This window comes from Microtus oregoni, unplaced genomic scaffold (assembly GCF_018167655.1).
Source record: "Microtus oregoni isolate MIOR12 unplaced genomic scaffold, Mior012 000008F_ref0000371, whole genome shotgun sequence".
Taxonomy (NCBI): Eukaryota; Metazoa; Chordata; class Mammalia; order Rodentia; family Cricetidae; genus Microtus; species Microtus oregoni.
Window position 1 is genome coordinate 9,793,218 of NW_024543067.1, and position 18,451 is coordinate 9,811,668.

Consider the following 18,451-nt stretch of genomic DNA (forward strand, 5'->3'; position numbering starts at 1 on the left):
ATTACTGAAAACTACAAAGTGATGCATATTGCTCTAATAAACGTTCAGTTTGGAATTGCCGGTTCTTCATTATAACTACTAATATAGTCATGAAAATGACACAAGCACAATTTAAGAAATCTGAGCCTATCATTTCAACTGCTGGGGCAAAAAGTGTGTTCACCACATCCAGTTGGTAACTTTCAATATAGAGTGGTTACAAAAAAGTTTTTTTCTTTTCTGTGCGTGTATTTGCGTGTACTGGGCATTATACATGTGCCTGTTGCCTGTAGCGGTCAGAAGAGACCACTGGAATCCCATAACTGGGTCTGTAGCTGTGCGTGCTGAGACTGAAACTGTTCTCTTCAAGAACACGTGCTCTTGGTCACTAAGCCAACTCTCTAGCTGTTTTAGAAAGAGGTTTCTTTTCAATGTTTGTATGTATATGCACATGTGTGTGGTATATATGCACATGCACAGAAGTCACAACTTCATGCTATCCACAGGAAGATGATTTACCTTCTTGGAAACAGCATCTCTCACTCTCTTGCATTAGGCTAGACTGTCTAACCAGTGAGTCCCAGGGGCCTTCCAAAACTGTGATAACAACCACACACCGTGACAACTGGCCTTCCTATGTGGGCTCTGGGCATTAAAGTCATGTTGTGCTTGCAAGGTAGGCGTTCTTATTGACTATGCCGTCCCTACACCACAATAGGATATTTTCTTAAAATACGGTATAAATTTGGGATGAAAAACCAGAGAAAAGTGAAACACAACTCACGTTTGCACAGTTAGCTCAGTGTCAAATGTTAGAGTGGTCCCAGTGTTAACCAGAAACACATATAACTTCATGATGATCTTTCTGGAATCTGTGAGCCGTACCTCACACTCTGGTGCACTTCCTAAATGGAAAAAATAAAGTGGGTAATTCAAGAGTAAGTTAAATACCTTCATCACCGCAACAGAACACACAAAAAATTTAAAATGTAGGTTGATTTTCAGAAGTGAACTGGATAACGCAATCAACTCATATTTTTTTTCTTTTTGTTGGTTCCCTGACCGGGAATCGAACCCAGGCCGCGGCGGTGTGAGCGCCGAATCCTAACAACTAGACTAAAATAACCACAGAATAAAAATTTTGGGTGCCTAGAGGTGTAGTTCAACAGAGTAATTGACTTGTATGCAAAAAGATCTAGGTTTAATCCATTATTGAGGATTAAAATAATACAAAATGTGTATGTGTCTGTGTGTGTGTGTGTGTGTGTGTGTGTGTGTGTGTGTGTGTGTGTATAGAGTGGGGGTTATATACTTGTAATCCCAGCAATCAGGAGGTTAAGGCAAAAGGATGGCTTTGTATTCAAAGCCAGCCTCCGATACATATTAAGTTCCAGACCAACCTAGGAAGCAGTGATTCTGATCTCAAAACAAATTAACACTTAACCCCCCAAAGGCACTGCTCATCCTTTTTCCTATTTCAGTGTATAAATAAAAACTAGAATTAGCCATTACTAGGCTAGGAAGATGGCTCATCAGGTAAAGACACTTTGAGCTTAAGCAACAGGACCTGAATTCAAATCCCAAGCACCTATAATAAATATCAGTGGAGTTCATGGGCAAGAGTGAGTGGATCAAAACTGCATTTCTGAAGGTACGTGACTTACCCTGGTTCCGTGAAGAATATTATTGCCTTTCTTAAAAGAGTACAAACGGTTTATATGGGCTTGCTTGATATTGGCAACTGAGTGGCACTACTGGTGAACCTCAGAGAACTGGAAAGGACAAATTTCAGAGTCACTATAGAGAAATAATTCAATGACGAAACAACATGCAATTATGCGTTCTCTTCCTCTAACGCTGCCAATTACAGTACTTTTCTACCTGGTCCAGTACCTCGGTACATTTTCTCACCTGCGTATTCACTGAATGCATAGCACAACTAGGATACAGACCCATAAAGACAAACAATAGCTATTTCTACAGCCATCTTTCACACCTTAAATATAATGATCAGACAGGCATGGTGACAGGAGGAGGATCAGGAATCATTCAAGATCATGTTGGGGTTCACCAAAGACAGAGTCAGAGGGGCTGGAGAGATGCTCAGTGGTTAAGAGCACTGACTGCTCTTCCAGAGAACCTGGGTTCAATTCCCAGCACCCACATGGCAGCTCACAATTATCTGAAGATCTAGTTCCAGGGGATCTGACACCTTCATACCAATGCACATAAAACAAAGTTAAATAAACCATAAAAATATTATTAAAAAAAAAAGTCAGAGCAACAACTGCAAGGAGGAGTCCAGGCTGTAGAATCAGATGGTTTTAGGTTGGGAATACTCCATAACTTTTTAAAGATTTTAATTATTTAAGATGCATTTGTGTATGAGTGCTCACACACTTGTGTACGTGCATGTAAAGGCAAGTGACCACTAAGGCTAAAGGCACTGGGATCCCACTAAAGCTGCAATTGTAGGTATGGCAGCAGTGAGCCACTCAAAATGGGTGCTGGGAACCAACTCTGTAGAAGTAGTACAAACTTCTAATGGACCCATCTCTTTATGTACCCTCATTACTTAAATAAGACACTTATAAATATTATTGAACCATTTCAGTACCTAGTTTGGGCTAGATGGCTCCAGAGTTACATAGACCACTTGCTGCCAAGCCTGTTGATCGATGGCGGAAGAGAACCAGATCCCTCAAATTATCCTGTGATTCCCACCACATGAACTGTGGCAAACACATACCCACATCCACACATAAGCACACAAGAATAAAAATAGCAGGCAAGCTCCATAAAATAAGCATCTGTTGTTATCTCTGGGACCCCCACGTCCTGGTTTTCATTAGTCAACACCTACCCTTCCACTGCCTCAAGATGCAAGCAAAGCCTATGGTTTTAATAAATACAGTATAAGAAAAAGTGACAGGATTAGGTGTATGGTTATTAAAATTAAACCTTCCATCTTACAGTTGACTTCCTTATCAACCTTGCTTAGCAAATGGCCATATAGAGAGCTACACCTTAAAAAAAAATGGCCGCTTGCTAACAAACAGCAGGAAGCCAGGAACTTCAGTCTGACAATTCTCAGTGAATTGAATTGACACTACTTGACTCTGAAGAGAGCTTTTCCCAGCTGATCAACCTACAAGATACAATCCCTAGATACAATATTTATGTTGCTTCAAATAAACAGGTTTATGGTAAGTTTTTACTCAGCAAGAGATAATACAGTAAGTACAACCACATCAGAAAGATGTTATGACTACAGGAAAGGCAAAAAAAAAAAAAAACCCACCAATGTAAGAGAACAGTATGAGGCAGATAATAATGTGGGTCACCAATGTCTACTTGAAATATCAGGCCTCCTTCCAGGCTAGACTAGAATGTGGCCTACTCCTATGGCTGTATGTAGATTCTAATATTGCTGATTACCAACTCTCAAACCTGACCCAAGATTGAATATAAATCCTTCTAAAAAAAAAAAAACTCTTCTGAAACTCAACATATCCAATTTATTTCCTAGTATGCATATCTTCATCTGGCTTTGTAAAACTTAACTCCTAATTCTCTTTGCTTTTAGTTTTTAATTTCTCTCTGCTTATTGAATCTGCATTTACCTAGTCTATCGCACGCTGTCCAGCACTTTTGGCAGGCAGACATTAGCACATCTATCCATTAATTCTAAAACTTAGTCACAGATTATGTACTCCTATTTACTGAGGTAAATCAGTTTCTCCTTGTTTAAAACAATCTCAATCTGGCTCTTATTTCTTCATCTCTAGTACACCTAATCTTCACTGCCTTCAGAAACTCTGGTTGCGAGTTTGTAGTAGTATAGACTACAATAACAAACACTCAGGACACAGAGCAGAGCATCAGAACTGCAAGTTATGGGGACTCCTTGGGCGGGCACACAGGGTCAAAGACAAAAGAAGGACCCTAGCTGTAAATGCTAAGTAAACCCAGGTTCTCCTGCTATGTAAATCTTACTACATCAGTTGACAGCAGCAGCCATCACTGTATATGCTTTCATGGATTTTTTAAATAGGTTTTCAGGAGATAGCCCAAACTTCCCTCAAAGTCTTTATCCTTCTGTCTCACATTTTCAATGTTGGGATTATAAGGCTTTACTATGCCTAGTTTTCTATGTGTTTCCATAAATACTTTCATTTGATCTTCAGAAAAACAATCCTATAGATAGTCATTGTTATTTTATGGTAAGAAGACTAAGGAGTTGATGTCATTAAGTTAATGAGTGTGTTGGCTCAAAGTTACATAATCCAAGGCTTCCATTTTAATTTGCCTTCAATAATTATGGTACTATTTAAATTAGCAAACTCCCTATCTTCACCCTTCTAAACCTAAATACAACACCGGTCAAATTCTTCAAAGCAGACAAGTTCCTAACTCTCATCTCTGAGTATTCAGGAGGGTAGTCTTCCCTGGTCCCTGTGATTACCCATTCTACTCTGATTACTCTTTCCTCCTGCCATACCTTCACATACACCCATTTTGATAGCCAATCATATGATATTCATCACTTCATTAGTTATGCTATATATTCTATATACATTACAATGTTTTTCATATATTTCTTCACATTTATCAGAAAGGAAGCTTTTCAAAGCCAAGACTTGAATTTGGCCTGGCCCAACATAAACATTTAACTTGTTACGGACAAAGCAAAGCTAGAAGGGCTAAGCCACCTAAGTCTGAGAAAAGACTTGGGGCTTGTAAACTGTTGAGACTAAGAAAGACGATGAGGACCTGTGGAGTTGGAGTAAAGGTGTTTTTAATTATGACACAGACATGAGCATATGGGGACAGAGAATGGAATGTGGGAATCTAAATGAGAAATGTCCCACAGGTTCACATATTTGAACATTTGGTCCCTGACTGGTGGTACTGTTTGGGGAGGTTATAGAACTTTTAGGAAGTGGAGCCTTGCTAGAGGAAGTCCATTACTGCAGGAGGACTTTGAGAATCTATCTCAAAAGCAAATGCCAGGTTGCTCTTGAAAATATGATCTCAGCTTCTTGTTCCTCCATGCCTCATCATCATGATAGACTAATACAAAATAAACACTTTCATGTATGTTGGGAGGTATAGTATTTTATCACAGGCACAGAAAAGTTAACACATTAACATTAACTAAAATGTACTTATAGTAACATGTCTTGAGGAATGATAAAAAAGTAGGAATGGCAAATCGCTGTCTGCAAGTCACATACTTGGGTCTGTAACAATGAACAAAGTTTCATGTAGGTTATCACAGAATTGAGAAGTGCATCATGGGTATCAGAATCATTTCCCTTCACTTAATCATTTTTTATTATCATAAATGCTTCATAGTCAGCAATACTAATAATGCCTAACAAAGCATTCCCCTCAAAATTACACTATATTTACTTATTACCCCTTAGGGTTTAATCTCACAATAAATACTTCTATTTAGGATTATTTTTAACAGAAATAATTTTGTTTCAGAAGTCAAACTGCTATACCAAAACATGTAATTTTTGCTGGTTTCTTTGATGTTGAGAAATGGCCTCATTATGTAGTCCAAACTGGCCCTAAGTGTGGCTCAAGCTCCAAGTACTGGGACTGTAGGCACACGTCTCATTTCTAACCAAAGAATTCAAGTTCATAGTTATCAGAGTATGCTATAAACTTGCTTTTACCCACCCATACTCCTCAGGCCATATATCTTGTTTATACGGTTACAATATCTTTGCCAGTAACAATTCACTACTTTATATTTACATGCCATATTTGGCTGCCAATAAGGTTGTTACTCATTAACAGATTCCCTACTAAACACATCAAGCACGACAAAAGACAGAGTATAACACTGCAATGACCAAGATAAGCATAATCTCTAAACTACTGTATACTTCAATCACCAGAAAAAAATACACACACACATACACACACGTGTGCACACTCCATTATATAGGGTCATCTTACTTAAAGGTTAGGCAAGGCTACAGACACACACACACACACAAAACCTCATATTTTATACATATAGGTGCTCAAGTCTAACAGCCTCTAACAATATGTTGAGAGGCAACCCCTAATCTACTTAGATATGGAAGCCTATGGTTTCATCCACTGATTTACAGATACAAGATTGGCACTTTGAGTAGGCTGATGTGGGATGACTGCTGTGAATTGCAAGACTGGCAACTTTACTGAGAAGTTCCCTTTTGAATCTGTACCCTCATTCTTTATATGCCCATAAACTGCAGGTAACAAAGTTCCACCCAAGAACAAGGAGAAACCAAGCCACATAATAGGGCTCCACCCATATCTGTAGTCTAAAATATGTCAGATATGTCAGTGCATGGATTTTGGCCACAAACGCTTTTTATTATCTACACATTCAAGAATGCGATACATAAAGTTAGCAATCATTGCTCTCACCAAGAGACTGTTAGTTAAAATCATTATGCTAAATAGCTTTACATCCACTGCTTCATTTATCACAACACGTAAAACAGAATTATTCTTGTTTCTATTTGCAAATGAAGAAAGATTCAGAAGTTACATAGCGTGCTTAGAGTTAGAAATGCAGAAAATAAAAATCCCAGGGGCCGAGTTCAAGTTCAGTTTGCTATATAATTTCAATTAAAAAAATAGCAGCCAGAACTGGAAAAACTGGCACACACTTGCAATGCCTGCACTGTAAGATCCCATGTTCAATTCTAAAGCTATTAAAATTAACAAATAAAAAAAAACAACAAAAACAAAAACCCGAAACAAACTCAACATTTTCAGAGGGGAAGGCAGAACCATGGAATACATAAAGAAGTTAAAGGGCTGGGCTAGAAATGTAGTTCAGTAGTAGGGTACTTGCTCAAGGTCCTGCTTCAACCATGGGGAGATGGGGGAAGATTATTTTGAAAATGATAGTACCAACAGGGAATAATCCTTTCCAGGGTATGTATTTCTCGCAACATCAATGAAAGCAAGGCAGCAAAAACAGCTTTAGCATTCACAGCACCCACTGCTGAAAAGGGATCTGATCTGTCCTCAACATCTATCAAATCATCTCCAAGTTCATGGGATTTCACACCAAATGGGCTTCAAAGTAACCAATGTTTCTAAAGGAAATGAGACTGTGACACCAGAAGACAGCCAGAGACTCAGTCCCAATCCTTTCCAGATTCTACTATCTGCTTATCTTCCCTGTTTTGAAAAGGAGGAAAAAAATTGCAGGGCAGCAAGTAAACCTCAGGAGCTGTCTGGAGGGGGAAGACAAAGGAAAGAAAAAGGTCATGCCATTTAAACTAAGTTAGTGTGATGGTCAGTCACGTGGCAGATCAGCAATCATAGAACAGGGTAGCAAGTTTTAGAATAAATAGTGTCAAAATGATAGGAAATGCATGCTTAAACATACAGAAAGAAGAAAGGGGAAAGTTTTCTGAGTAATGCAAAAAAGTGAGCAGGCAGACTTCTGAAGTTTCTGGGCCATAGCTCTGTAAACAACAGCCTTATTTATTTTAACTTGCATCTTTTGCTACAGTGAAAGTTGCAATTACATATAGTGTTCTCTTAGTTTGTGAGCTATTCCATAGAAGTGGGGTGGTGTTCATCAGGACTGGGGATTTGTCTGTTGATGTGAATCACCATGTTTTCAGTTCGTCTCCACAGGAAAGACAGTCTTTCACAGACTTTTCTAACTAGAAAATTTTCTGGGTAAACTCACTGAACATTCACATGGTGGTTTCTAAATGGGCTATTAAAAGGGGTTGAATTTGTCTAAAGCAGAGCAGAAAATGTACCAATCATATATGCTTAGAACATCTTAGTGCACCATGGGGCAAGTAAAACTAGTACAGCCATGCCAAAATGGCAAAGCCAACATTATAATGGCTTTCATTGGCACAGTTTAATCATTAAAAAAAAATTACAAAAACTGAATAGCCTCAAATCCATAAAAACTCATCTGTTTCTAACAATACCTTAGAAAACAAGCAAGCAAGTAAGCAAACAAACAAACAAAAACTCTGGGACAAGTGAGGTAGCTAAGCAAGTAAACGCAGTTACACCAAACATGACAACCTAAGATCAATCCCAGTATCCACGTGTAGGAGAGAAAACAGATTTCAGTGATCAAGTTGTCCTCTGACTCGCACAGACATTAGGATGTGTGTACTATGACCATACATACAAAATAAATACATGTAATTTAAAAATCAAAATAAACAACTTGGTGAACTAATTTCAGAACTCATAAAAACTAGAGAGAAAAATTAAGCATTTACCTTTCTTACAGAAAATGTACTTCAAGATAACCAACTGATAACCACAAAACACATCGAAAAACACCGACAATAGTGCAGATGAAACACAGGGATAGTCATTTCACACCAAAATAACAGATCTACACATCAACAGATCTTACAACATGGTTCAATCCTTGGAACAATGTAAAAGTAGGCCAGAACCAATGCCAAAGTTGTCCTTTGACTTCTACACGTACTGTAAATGCAATAACATGTAAATTAATTAGAACAATCAGGAAAACGTGTACAGATACTTCTGATGGGTAAACAAGGCTGAGAGATATGAACACAGAGATCACTTGGCACTCACTCTAAGCATAACATGCTAATATAAACATTTCACATGATTTAACTGGATAAAGTTATAGACAGTTTCTTGCTCACTCCACAAAATAAAGATTCCACACCTATGAGCAATACAGTAAATGCAAAATAGAAAATAGGCTTGTAAGAAAACAATCAACTGAACATAGAATGATAACCATTCCCTAGGACATCAACTTACTTTCTTCAATAAGTTATTTCCTCAAAAAGGGAAGCTTATAATAAGTTAAAATAAGTTAAAAAATAATGCATGTATAGACCTGCTGGGAGGGGGGGATGAATAACCAAAGCAACTAATAATAAAAGCCAAATTTTAGATAAATACAGAAATTTAATCCTGAGCTAGAAATTAAATTAAAAATTTTCAAGCTGGGAGTTTGAAACTATGAAATGCATGCCCGGTGTGCATGCATAGTTTGATTTCCAGCACAAACCTCCATTATCCAAAAAATATTTAAAATTTTGTTAGAGTGGAGACTAGAGAGGGGTTGCTCAGAGTTCTCCTACTGATGCTCTTCCAGGAGACCTGAGCTCAGTTCCCAGCACCACATTGGGTAGTGGCCCCTAACTCAAGGAATCATCTGCCTCTGACCTCCACAGTTACCAGCATGCCTACCTGACACACATATAATTAATAGTATTTATAAACCCACTTTTGTTTGGTTGATAATGGCTGGCATTGTAGTTAGGACAAAATAAGCTCCAAAAAACTAAAGTGTATGATGATATTTGATTTAAACTATTAGTTTAATGAAAACAATTGATTAAAAAAAGCAAACAAGGTTAGCAGAAATGAATTTCGTTCATGAAAGGTAGATAAATTTAATATTGAATAGTATACAAACAAGGGAGAAGGATACAGAAGGCTCACTAAATATTCTAACTTTGTATATTTTAAAATTTCCACAAAAAATATAAAAAGCAAACCATTTTTAGTAATTTTCAACATTCATAATGAAGATATGAATTTAATATGAATAATTATAACCTTTCTAGAAAGGAAATGGTATCTGTGAAGGAAAGAAAGATTTTATAAATTCAGATCTTACTTAATTCAGTAATAATACTAGAAAACCCACCCTTTTTCCTTTAAAACTGCATCAATAGAATTATCAGGCTTAGCAAACACAAAACTAAGAAAAATATACAAAGCCAAGAAGCCTACAAAGCCAGATATTGAATTTCTATTGCACCATGAGCACAGATACCCACGCAGTACAATAAAGACCATGTTAAAAAAACCGTGGACAGGCAAGGGGGTACCTGCCTTTAAATCTAAGCAAATTCTCTTAAAATTCAAGGTCAATCTGGTCTACTTAGTGAGTCCAAAACATCTAGGCATACACACTCTGCTCTCAATCCCTCTCTGCAAAATGAAACAATTTGTTTAAAGTATATAAAAGATACTTTACTATTATAATTAATAAACCTGTGGTTATTCATTTCCTAGTGCAGATACTGTAAGAAAACATGGGATAGTGTTTAGTAAGGCTAATAATGCTGTAACAGAACAATACACATAACACAAGTACAGATAGGTGTGATGACTCATGATATAATCTCAGCACTGGGTAGACTGAACCAGGAGGACTATTCTAAGTTCCAGACCTACCTTAGACACAATCTTGGTCTCTTGCCATCTCCCAATAAATAACGTAATCACAGATGGGCAGTGAAAATTTTGAGGGTATGTTTAGAGGGAAAACAATGCAAAAATGACAAGTATCTCTAAGTATTGGATTAGCAACAGCTTCTATTGGAACATATTTTTCTTGTTTGTTATGTTTACATTTTTTGTTGTTTATTTTGAGACAGGGTCTGACCTTGAACTTGTGATCACTCCCTGTCTCAGCCTGAGAAATGTTAAAATTACGGAAAAGTGCCACTATGCCTGTTACCTCCCTGGTTATAATTTGTCCCAGAAAGACACAAAAACAACTGACTTAGGCTAAGGTTAACATATCCCTCTTCTGTCATTCCAGGCTGGACAATGAGGAAAGTATTTTGACTTCCAGCCCTCTTCTCAAATTCAGATAATATACTCTTGTAGTGCCAAATATGAAGAAAAAGGGAAGGCAGAAATCTAGCGGAAACAAAGTGGGAACTGATGGAAGCTACTGAGACACAGTGTGGGTATACTAGGCACAGTCGTTTACAGCCAGGTTTTTGTTTCTAGTTTCTGAAAAATACAGTATTTGCAACATAAAAGCAAAGTTTACAAACACTTCCAGGTTCCTACATACAGGACAAAAAATTATAACGGTGAGGTAGGGTAATAGTGCAAGCACAAGCAAGTGCATACAAGCTCACAATGAGTAAGCAAAATTGGCCCAAAAGCAAGGTAACTAAAGACTCGCGCTCCTAGCCAAACACAATACACTAGTAGTGATCGCCAGTTTCAAAAGGACCAACCAGAAACGTTCCTGCAGCAGTTTAATTTCCCTAAGCCCATAAACATTTTTTTACAATGAAGAGCTTCTGCAAGGGAATCTCTCTGAGTCTGTCTTAGTCTCCAAATGTTCTCACCCTCTGTCTACTCACCCCCCCCAGCAAAGACTGCACAACAGACAGCAGCAACAAGCATGCAAAAACTACTTATAGGTAGAAGTTTTCATCAATAAATTGGCTTGCCTATTTACTCGCTTTTTTTAAATAGAGCTAAAGGAATGATTTCTCAAAAGTAAACCCATCTCCTAAAAGCCTACTGGAAAGAACTGGGTCTACATGAGCTGGCACAGTGTCGGTACTTTAGGTACATATATTAAATATGTACTACATAAAAACCTGCTATTCATAATACAAACAATTCTTTCCCACACTTAACTTACTGTGGGACAATGGTCTTTTATTGTGTCACTTGTATTATTTTTAATAAAACGCTGATTGGCCAGTAGCCAGGTAGGAGGTGTAGGTGGGGTGATTAGGTAGGAAGTAGAGGCGGAGCAACAAGAATTCTGGGAAGAGGTAAGTTTCAGTCTGTAGTCGAGACCCAGCCACAGACAAGCAAGAAAGCAAGATGTGACTGCCTCACCAAAAAAAGGTATCAAGAATTATGGGCTAATATAAGTTATAAGAGCTAATAAGAAGCCTGACATACTAAGCCAATCAGTTTATAATTAATGTAGACCTCTGTGTGATTTATTTGGGACTAAATGGCTGTGGGACCTGGTGGGACAGAAATCTCTGCCAACATTTACTGGCCATCTTTACTCATGATAACGTCTAGAGCACACTAAAAGCCAGGTGTGGTGATACTATCTTTAATCATAGCACAGGCAGGTAGATGAGTTTGAGGACAGCTTTGAGGTCTACATAGAAAGACAGCAATTTCAAGCTAGGTAGGACTACACAGGAAAACCCCATTTCAAAACAAACATCTTTTAATTCTGTAAGATGGATCTTACAAGTTTTCTTTCCTGTAAGATTTCAAGGAGAATCAACATGTTCTTAAATCATGTATCAGCTCTTAGCAAACCATTTGTAGCCAATCCATGAACATAAGCAGAAATACAAATAATATCTAGTAATGCCTAATACAAAAGTGCTGTCACCACCTTGTATCCAAGGCAGCATATAAACAATACACCTTATTAAAAACATGTAAAATGGTAGTCGTTGAAATAAAAATACCAGTTTCCTATGCAAGTACATATGTACAGAAACGTACAAATCAAACTTCCACTGTGCATCAACACCTAACCAACCAATATAAGCGTTATTCAAGATTCTCTTAATCTCCTGTAATACCCAGTCTTCTAGTTTAAAAAAAAAAACAGAAAGAAAATAAAAAATTATTTTGACTGGTTGGTATCTACGTACTCAAATGTCAACAAGGCAAAGTACATGTATTCTTAAGTCAGCCAAAGGGAAGTAGATAGACAAAACTCAAGACTATCTGACTGAAGGGGCTTACCATCTTTGATTTAAAAAGAAATGTGGGAAGTCAGTTCTACAGCAGTAATACTGAGGGGACGGCTGTATAAGTAATCAAGATTACTCAGCTTCTGCCACAGACCTTCTCTTAAATCATAGAATCTCCTCCTAAAGCTGCCATTTCTACAAACCCCTCTCTCTGCCTTGGCGCTTTATACTACTGACTCTTTTAAAAATATCTCTGGGCTGAGTATGTAGTATAGTGGTAGATAGTTTATCAACATGTTCAAGGTCTTGAGTTTACACTCCAGCACTAAAGAGACAAATTGTCTCTATCTCAACCTGAAGCCTGGATGCTAATTTTTTAGGTGGCCATGACACAGCTTTAGAGCACCACAGTTGTGTCTGGAAATGGAAAGGTTTTATTTCATTTTCCCTACTCCACAGTTTAGACTAGACACAGTACGGCAAATACAAAATTCTGTGCAAGCAAGATAAAAGTTTGAATCTTAATTCACGTACATTTAGTAAGCAGGAAATGAAGCTTATTAGTGGAATACTTGCTTAGCATGCACAAGGCCCTTGGGCAAGTTTCAATCCTTAACATCACCATAAAAAATTTACTTATTAAAAAAATTTACTTATTGTGTTTAATGTTGTCTTAGTAAAACTTTACAAAGCTCAATTTTGTATTCTAACTCAAAGTTATAAAAATCACTGAAATGGTTCTTCTCCAGCTCGTCCCTGAAGTAAACATAAATAGCTTTATTATGAGGGTATGGGGAGGAAGAAAGAAACTTATCAATACACTGCTATGGAATAACCCTTTTTTACACTGTGAAGATTTGAAAAAGGGGGAAAAGTGGAATATTCTTATACTACACTGTGTGAATATATGCTGCTGTGATTGATTTAATAAAGAAGTTGACTGGCCAATAGATGAACAGGATAAAGCTAGGAAGGAAAGACAAGCTGAAAATGATGGGAAGCTGGGTGGTGGTGGGACACGCCTGTAATCCCAGCACTCGGGAGGCAGAGGCAGGCGGATCTCTGTGAGTTTGAGGCCAGCCTGGTCTACAAAGGGAGTTCCAGGACAGGCTCCAAAGCTACAGAGAAACCCTGTCTCCAAAAACAAACAAAAACAAAAAAAAGAAAATGATGAGAAAAAGATGGAGTCAGGAGTCATGAACAGACAAGAGAAAAGCGAGATGGGCATGGTGTACTGAGAAAAGGTACCAACCCACGTGGCAAAACATAGATAATATGGATTAATTTAAAATGCAAGCATTAGCTAGTAACAAGCCTGAGCTATTGGCCAAGCATTTATAATTCATATTAACTCTGTGTCAGATATTTGGGAGTGGCTTGCGGAACAGAAATTTACACCTACAACACACATCTGTTAAATTTCTATTTTTTTAAAAAAATAAATTTCTAACTCTCAATATATAGATGGGGATGCTAATAATGTCTACTTCACATAGATATTATAGAAAAACGTTTTAGTAAAAGATATTTTGTACAATACCAACTTCATAGTAACTGTTCCAAAAATGTTATCTAGAGATAAAAATTGACTGTTGTAACATAAAATCTCACCACAAAGCACCTGCTGACTCCACTCTTACTAGAAGTCTTACAATAGACAAAGTAGAGTTAAAAAAAAAATAACTGAGAGGCTAGGAGTGTGCCTCACTGTTAAGAGTCCTTGCTTAACAGGCACAAGTCACAAGATTCAACGTCTAGCACTACAAAAAAATGACAGAATACATCCAGATAGCTAATTTTTGGAAACTTCTTTATTAGCCAATGTATTACAAGACATGTAAACTTTTAAAAATCTACTTGGTTGCCTATCATGTGATTAAGTACTTCTTCCCTGAGCACATAACTAAAAGTCATTAAGTCTCTATCTCCTGTCTTCCATTCCATTCTTGTCTCGTCTTTACTTACTAACATATACCTGAACCTGACAACATAATAGCAGGAAAGCACCAACAGAACATGCTTGGGTCCTGTTTAAACGCTATACTTCTCAAAACCAAAACCAGCTTCATCAAATCTACTCAGACATGAAAGCACATACATGTGACGGACATTCCACCAGTACCACGATGGCTCCCAACATGGCATTTAAATTGATGAGAGAGGAATAATCCCTGAGTCTACATGCCTTTACTCATGTCATTCTATGCTTCTGTTTTATAGCCAAGAACTCACCAACATTCTGGTAGTCTTTGCGGTCAATATTCTGTTTTTTAGCCACTTACAGGCCAAACTTCAGGTTCTAACAGTCATATCTGTAACCCTGCTATACCTTGTTTTGTTGTTTTTTGTTTTGTTTCTGCTGCCAAATACTTTCTTTCCATGGCACAAGTTGTATAACAAATGAAAGTAGAAAATTGTTTGTCAAACTTTTTTTGAATGTTTGAAACCAGGTCTTACCTTGTAGCACAGGCTAGCCTCAAACTCACAATCTTCCATGCCTCTACCCTTCTAAATGGTAGGCTAAAAGATGATAGCCAACATATTTGGGAAATACTGTTCTATAAATACTACAGTAATACTGAACATACATGATGTCAATGATTTGAGGCATAAATGATGTGAGGACTAAATATCTCAACTATGTAATAAAAAACTCAAATGGCTCAAAGAGAATTCATACGATACTATGTCAAATTAAGATGATCCAAAGTTGAATTGTCTGTTTAAAGTGGACACGGTGGCATATGTCTGTAATCTCAGTACCCAAGAAGCAGGTACAGGAAGATAGTTAAACGTTTGTTCCAGGCCAGTTAGAATTACAGATACTAATTTCAAAATAAAATAAAAAGATATTTTTTTTAAAGTATCAATGGAGAGATGGCTCAGCAGGTTAGAAAACTAGCTGCTTCTGTTAAAGACCTGTGTTTGATTTCCAGCATCCAAGAGGCTCATAACCATCTGTAACCCCAGTCCCAATGCCCTCTTCTGGCCTCCTAGGGGAGCAGACAGACACTCAAGTGGCTAGTGCACAGACATACAAAGCATGCAAAATACCCTTATACATTAAAAACAAGAGCAAAAACAAAAGAACTAAGTAACCCAGAACATATATAATTACACTCCTGGCTTAGTAGCTACCTAGTTTTCCCAAATCTGTTTTTTTTTTTTTTGCAAAAGTCAAGAGATACATGAGTTCACTCCACCAATGTTTTAAAAACTGCTACATCGTCAGACTATTCATTCATAAAGCCCAATCCTTACATAGTCATTCAACAAATTTAACCTTTTTTGTTTGTAGTGCCAAAGTTTGATATTAAGTATCTTTTAAAATCTCATCTTATAAAATGACCAAGTATCAAGAAGGGAGGTATGCAAATGCTACAGTAAAAAGAACAGTCAAAAATGCATACAATGAAGGCATAACTAAAAAACAAAATTTAGAAATGGCAATTGTCTGTCTCCTGCTTGTGGACCAGAATGTAAGCTCTAGTGTCATGCTTGCCTGCCAATTGTCATGATGATCAGAGTCACCCTCTCAGACTATCAGCCCACAAGACACTCTTCTATTAAAAAAAAAAAGAACCTGCATATATAAAATCAAGTTCAAATTAAAAACTAAGTTTACCCTAATTGAGCATATTACTAAAACTTAAGCTTACACAGCTAACTGCTTAAACAATTCTAGGCTAGTAAGATGGCTCAGAAGGTAAAGCACCTGCAACCACACAGACAGGAGCTCAGCATTTGACCCCATGGTAGGAGAGGAAGATCTAACTGTCCTCTGACCTCCATATAATACCCCTACACACAATAAACAAACAAACAAAAGAAGAACTAGTGCTCCTATCAACTTATAACTTTGGGATTGTTCATTATGTACATTTGCCGGTATGTAAACTCTTTTAAACTTCAGGATTTTCTTATATGATCTCAATTTGCTTGTTGCATTTAATTTTCAGTATTAGCATAAAAATTGATTGTACCTATGGTTAATATTTTTTCCAACTTTAGAATTTTGTTGAAAATGTGAGACAAGATCACTTCTGTGAAAAATGTACTTCAATAACAATCTCCATGCCCCCCTTTTACTGTATGGGAGGGAGAGTTTTCAACTCATCCAATTTTTAAATTTTCACTCATTGTACAGTGTTTGTATCCGTGTTTAGATGAGAAACAACACACAAACAGAAAGTAATGTCTATTTTAAACAAGTCATCCGGTAAAACAGAAAGCTTAAAAAAAGTTGACTGTGGCTTTATACACAACATTACGAATACAGTCATGTTTTTTTCTTTATTCTTGGGGAACTGATTCCATGGATATCCAAATCTTTATACCTAAATCTGCAGTAGGAAGTCCTTATCTAAAGGCTGTAGTGTTTACCTGACACACAGGCTATCCATTTTAATCTACTACAGTGTCTAAATGTCTGTAAATACTTGTTAGAGTGAATTGCTGAGGGAATCATAACTAGAAAGTTTGTATATGTACAGTAACTGCAATTACATGCCTACACTTTCTGAGGCTCCCAACTATCGGTACTCTCAGTACTCCTGCCTTGGCTTGAGTTCTGGGAGTTCAAGTATGTATCATCATACCTACTCACAATATTTTAAGACTTATTTTTATTTTATGTGTATAAGTGTTTTGCTTGCACGCATGTGAGTGCATCACACTCAAGCCTGATGCATGTAGAAGGCAGCTGTGTTGGATCCCCTGTAATTGGAATCAGAGATGGCTGAGGCTCATGTGGGTACTAGGGATCAAACCTGGGTCCTCTGGATATGTACCAAGTGTTCTTACTAATGAGCCATCTCTTCATCACCCCAGACTCCCAGCTCCTATTATTTTTTGACTACGTGTCTAAGTATTGTTATTAGTTTCTGTCCAATAAGACAAAACAGTACGTTTCATTGGGACAACACTGGAGAGAAATATCAAAACAAGTCAGTCATACTCAAACTTACTAGTTTAAGAACTAGTGGGACAAGCTTAAGTTAAAGCGGAGCTTTCATAATTTTCATAATAAGTCTGTGTCATTATTTGAGCTGGTGGCCCAAAGAAAAATCCATCTACATCATGATGTAGCACCTGTATGACCTAAATACCCTGGAATATAGGGATAACCTGAACCGTATAGCCAAACCATATGTCAAAACAAACATAGTAAGTTAAATAAACTCTGGCTGTACATACTAAACTAAGAAATGATAACTAAGATGGCTACAAGACCGTTTTTAGCAATCACAATGCTACTAAAGATGGAAATGACTTATTTTATGTTGAAAAGGTAATAAGCAGTTCACATAACGGCTCTCTTTCTCTTTCTTTTACCTTCCTACTTTTTTCTTTCTCCTTCCCTTCTCTTCCCTTTTTGTCCTGAGACAAAAAAAGAGTTACATGTAGCCCAAGTAGCCTAAAACTTCCTAGGTAGCAGGTTGACCGGTATCTGATGTAGGCCACACAAACCTGGCTCTACGGGCACATTTCTGGAGGAATATAAGCTGGTGGAACTCTTAAGGAGACTTAACCGGCAATGTGTACTAAAAATATACAAACTAAGAGTTGTTTCTCTGAGCCAGGTGGTACTGCCCACACCTCTGATCCAGGTATTTGAGAGGGAGGAAGGAGGAGTTCAAGGCCAGCCAGGTTCACAGAGCAAATTCCACTAAGACTACAGGGAGAAATGCTGTCTTGGAAAACAAAAACAAAACAAAACAAAAGTTTGTTTTTAGATTGAGTCTCCTCAGGCGTAGCCTCAGTATCAATTTTGGTCCTCCTGACTTCACCTTCTAATGGTTTTCTGCTATTAAGTGCACGCCATGACTCCTAGAGTTTTTTTTTCTTTCTTTTTGAGACAAGGTCCCTACATAGCCGTAGCTGTCTTAGAACTCACTATGTAGACCATGGTCTACGTTGGCTCCCCTAAATGCCACTCATATTTATTCCTCTAATTATTACTTATAGGGAGACAGAAGAATAACAACAGA

At 37.4% G+C, this 18,451-nt stretch overlaps 1 protein-coding gene and 1 non-coding gene across 4 annotated transcripts in view; both read right to left on the minus strand.

Annotated features, from left to right (window-relative positions):
• Positions 1-18,451, minus strand: part of Rb1cc1 (RB1 inducible coiled-coil 1) — a 66,920-nt gene that overhangs the window by 41,023 nt on the left and 7,446 nt on the right. For all 3 annotated transcript variants that reach the window (XM_041656760.1, XM_041656758.1, XM_041656759.1), the window contains 2 exons: positions 1,644-1,751; positions 764-884 (listed from right to left, as the gene is read on the minus strand). In XM_041656760.1, coding sequence (XP_041512694.1) covers positions 764-834 — 71 coding nt within the window. In that variant the 5' untranslated portion in view covers positions 835-884; positions 1,644-1,751. The remainder of the gene's footprint in view (positions 1-763; positions 885-1,643; positions 1,752-18,451) is intronic.
• On the minus strand, positions 9,694-9,820 carry LOC121452067. Its single transcript, XR_005974802.1, has one exon. It is a non-coding gene; the product is annotated as a small nucleolar RNA SNORA8 (small nucleolar RNA).